The 4,294-nt window shown below is 38.9% G+C and overlaps 1 protein-coding gene across 1 annotated transcript in view; it reads right to left on the bottom strand.

Moving 5' to 3' along the window:
• gtf3c5 (general transcription factor IIIC, polypeptide 5) overlaps positions 1-4,294 on the bottom strand; it is a gene marked incomplete at its 3' end in the record, with an annotated part of 30,126 nt that overhangs the window by 9,799 nt on the left and 16,033 nt on the right. Inside the window, exons 2-6 of the mRNA XM_008424702.1 lie at positions 3,266-3,464; positions 2,980-3,190; positions 2,419-2,599; positions 2,197-2,301; positions 1,348-1,462 (exon numbers count right to left, since the gene is read on the bottom strand). Coding sequence (XP_008422924.1) covers positions 1,348-1,462; positions 2,197-2,301; positions 2,419-2,599; positions 2,980-3,190; positions 3,266-3,464 — 811 coding nt within the window. The remainder of the gene's footprint in view (positions 1-1,347; positions 1,463-2,196; positions 2,302-2,418; positions 2,600-2,979; positions 3,191-3,265; positions 3,465-4,294) is intronic.

The following is a 4,294-nucleotide window of genomic DNA, read 5'->3' on the forward strand; positions in this document are numbered from 1 at the left end:
GTGTAGATAATTTGACCGTATTTTGAATAGTGTAAAGTATTATTGGTTTGGTTTCAAGTGCAGATATCTTGGTACACTTGAAATGAGACAAAAGTAACTTTTCAGTCTTGTTCGACTGGCAAATTATTTAACTTAAAATATGGTAAAAATGTTATAAGTGAAATAATCTGCCAGAACATTTTCATCAATATTAAGGAATTATTTACATAAACTCTGACATCTTGGTGAAAGTTACTTGTATGTTAGTTTTGTCTTATTTCAAGGGCAGAGTTCCGGTTGGGTTGTTAGGCTGGCCTTCCCTGGGGTTGCTAGGTAACGGGCTACCTTCCCTGGGGTTGCTAGGTAACGGGCTGCCTTCCCTGGGGTTGCTAGGTAACGGCGCAGTTCCTGCTGGTTTGTTGCATTACAATCCAGAGGTTTTCGAAACATTTCATTCAAAATCGACTTTGTGTTTTCTGTTTTTAGAGGCAGTTGACACAAAAATGTAAGTATAAAAACGTGAATTTTGTAAATATAGATGAAAAATCACTTAAACTTATAACATGGGTAAAATGTCTTGTTATAAGTGAAATAATCTGCCAGTGGAACTAGAACATTTTCATCAATATTAAGGAATAATTKACTTGAAACTCAAGTAAAAGTAAAAAGTAGCCATCCAAGAAAGTAAGAGTAAAAAAGTATTGTCTGAATACCTGATCAAATTATCGTTTAATATTTAGAAATTACATCATCAGACTGACCGAAATATAAAGTAAAAAGTGGATATTTTGGCATTTTAAGGATCAAAAATTATAATAATTTATGTAAGTAACAAAAATTAACAATAACATTTTTCCAAATCAGTTTCTTTCAATATAAAACTTCAGAAACTTTAACAGAAACTGCAGGTGTGTGTCTGTGTCTGGTGGAGTTTGGGCTAAAACATGTTTTGTTTTTCATTACGTGGGTAGAAAATCCAGAAATTTCACTCAAGTAAGAGTAGAAATATTTCATAATAAAATAAAAATACTCCTAAAAGTWAATTTTTTTCAATAAAGTTACACAAGTAAATGTAAGTAGTTACTTCCCAACTCTGCTTGTGAGGCAGTTTTCTCTTATTTCTAGCGTATTTATATATTTGCAGTTGAATCTCTAAAACTCCTTGGTGAGATTTTGTCNAGTGTCATTTTTTATATCTGATTAATCATCAGAATAATTGATACATTAATCGATTAATCATTACTTGCAGCCCAAATATTCTTCCAGATTAGGAAAAGATGGGTTCCAATAAACCCTGAACATCACCAGATTATTGATGATGTTGTTACTTCATCAGGAACCTGGTGGCTGATGTTTGGTTCCTCTCACCGTATTTGGAGCTGACCCGGATCCTAAAGTCCAGCATCTGGTATTTCTTGGACTCGGTGGTCTTTCTGGGGTCGTAGCCGAGCCGAACCCACAGGCTCCTCCAGGGTCCGGTCACCTGGAGAAAAAACACCTGGAGGTTAGAAACTGACACAATCCTGTYAAGGCCTGTAATTCCTGTCCATATGTGCCATATTTTTTCCTTCCACTAAACCTTCCATTTATTTGATTTGATTCTGTCTGGATAGCAAAGAGCTTTTGAGCGTGTTTATGAGTCTGCTGGAGTTTGACACAAATTAAATTTTTWAATTGATCTTTWTTTGTAGTAATAACTTTCTGAGATTCAGAAATAATGTTGGAMGWTTAACTTCCTAGATTTAATCATGGAAATAAATTTACCTTTAAATTATTGTGTTGTTTATCGATATGCAGGAGTGGTTGAAGTATTTTGTTCAGACTCTTAACAGCAGAAAGTATTTCATGAAATTAAAACAGACAAAAGAAAGAAAAGGGAGGAGGAAGAAAAGACAAAAGATAGAAARGATAAAAGATAAAAAAGARGACAAAAGAAATAAGGAAGAACGAGGAAAAGGAAAGAAGAAAATGGAAGGAAGGGAAAAAGAGAACAGAAAGAAGAAAAAACATGAAAAATGAAACAAAAACACGGACAAGAAAACGAAGGAAGAAAAAGACAGACGGAGGAAGAAGAAAATAAAAAACAACAAGAAGAAAGAGGAAAAAAGAAACAACTGGAGGCCCAGCAGTTATTTGGCTTCTAGTTGTGMAGCAACGYTGCTCTGCGGTCTCCAGGTTGCCGCCCYGGTTGCGTTGCCTGCAGGACGTGCTGCTCACCATGTAGTAGGCGTAGACGGGCAGCAGCAGCTTGAGCTTGTCCGGGTGGAGGTCCAGGTTGGCCTTGAGGGCGTTGCGGGACCAGATGGGCCGACTCTCAAACATCTGAGCAGCAAAATGTTTCCCAGAGATTAGATAAAACCAAACCGTTCAACACTGCAAACAGAATCAGACGCTCCAACTTTCCAGTCGGGCCGGCCGTGTTTTCAGCTGAACAAATACCTTCTTGACCTTCTCCTCGCTCTTCAGGTCCTGCTCCTTCACGCACAGCCGGCCCCAGTTGACCCGCGCCGCCTCCAGGCACTCGGTGGGAACGGCGGGGTCCGTGAAGCTGACGAAGATGGCGTTGTGAGGGCGCCGGGCGCGGTTCAGACCGATGAAGTTCTTACTGACGGGCAGAGGGCTGCAAACGCAACACAGGAAAACATTCACAAAACAAATCAAACTCCCTCGCTAACCTACGGAAGAGGGTCAGGGCCACTGACTGATAATATCAGGAAAGTCAGAATTTGGAGGAAAAACAATCTGAGATTAACGTTGGAATTACAAGAAAAAAAAGTACAAAAAATAAAATAAAACTGAATTCTGGTGGGGAATCAGAATTGTGAGAAAATAAGTTGGAATTCTAAGAAAATTAAACCAAAATTCTGAAAAAAAAAWAAWAAWAAWAAKAATTCTGAGAAAAAAARAATCTGAATTCTTTGGTTGAAGTCAAAATTCTGTTAGTTTTTTTTAGTGGCACTAATCCTCTTGCGTATTCTCCCAGGCTTCAGGTCGACCTACAGCGACGACGACAGCTTCTGAACGGCGTCGGGTCGGTAGAAGTAATCCACCGGACTGTCGAGGCGTGAGAAAATGGCCGGGGGCAGGAAGTAAGGAACGTCCTGCGCGAAGAACGCCTGATTCTCCGCTTTACGGAGGATGATTTTGTCGTACAGAGACACGTTTTTTCCATTCTGGGAATCCACAGCAAGGCACTGGAAGTCTACCATCCCTGCAGAGCAAAAACACGGTTTCATTTTCTGTTCATTTAACWAATGAGACGCAGTGAAGCGGGTTCAGGCTTCACCCTGGAACTTGTACGTGGTTCCTATGATTCCCATGATGTCCATCTGGATCTGAGCGTCTGTGGGGTCTTTCTTTCGGACCCGCCGTCGCACCCTGAGGAGGAGGTTGCTCGACGGGAGCCGGTTCCCACACATAGAGTGGCAGAAGGGGTCACGGGGTCGGAAACGCATCTCCAGTCGCCTGCTGGGGTCACTGAACGTCTGTGGGAAAACCAGGAATACRAGCTCAATAATCAATAATCATATTTGGGAACCACAATGACAAAATAAACTTTTCGACGTAAGAAAAGAAGAGAAAAGAAAAAAACATGAGGACRTAGTTTTAAAGGAGTGTATTAGCGCTGTCAATCATCCTCATGTACTCGATACTAAATGGTCCAATGGTGGAGAAACAACTTAGTCATTGGTGGCCATGCTAGCTAGGATTAGCTTTAGCTTTAATATATTAAAGCTGAAGTGACATGCTTCAGCTTTAATATATTCTGAGGTGGGTAGAAAACCCAAATACTATTCTCAAGTAAGAGGAGAACTACTTCAACATAAGTTTACTCAAGTATAAGTACAAAGTAGCCATCCAAGAAATTACTCGAGTAAAAAACTATCTGATATAAAGTCTACCGAATAACTGATCAAGTTAAAAATTACATCATCAGATGGACCAAAATATAAAGTGGATTTTTTTTATTTCAAGGGCGAAAATGACAATAATTCATAACAGTAACAAAATATAACAAAAATATGCAAGAGAAATTTTTCCAAATGAGTTTCTTTCAGGAAAAAAGAAAAACTTCTGAAAACTGCAGGTGTGCGTTTGTATCTGGTGMATTTTGTTTAAAACATGTTTGTTCTTCAATCAGTGGGTAAAAAAAATCCAGAAATTTTACTCAGGTAAGAGCAGAAATTAAAAAAAAAATACTCAGCAGTATAGTAAAAATACTCCTACAGTACATCTTTTCAGACCAGTTACGCAAGTAAATGTAACCGAGTAAAAGTAACTGGTTACTAACTTACTACCCAATTCTGCTGAAATA

Source organism: Poecilia reticulata, linkage group LG12 (genome assembly GCF_000633615.1).
Source record: "Poecilia reticulata strain Guanapo linkage group LG12, Guppy_female_1.0+MT, whole genome shotgun sequence".
NCBI classification, from domain to species: domain Eukaryota; kingdom Metazoa; phylum Chordata; class Actinopteri; order Cyprinodontiformes; family Poeciliidae; genus Poecilia; species Poecilia reticulata.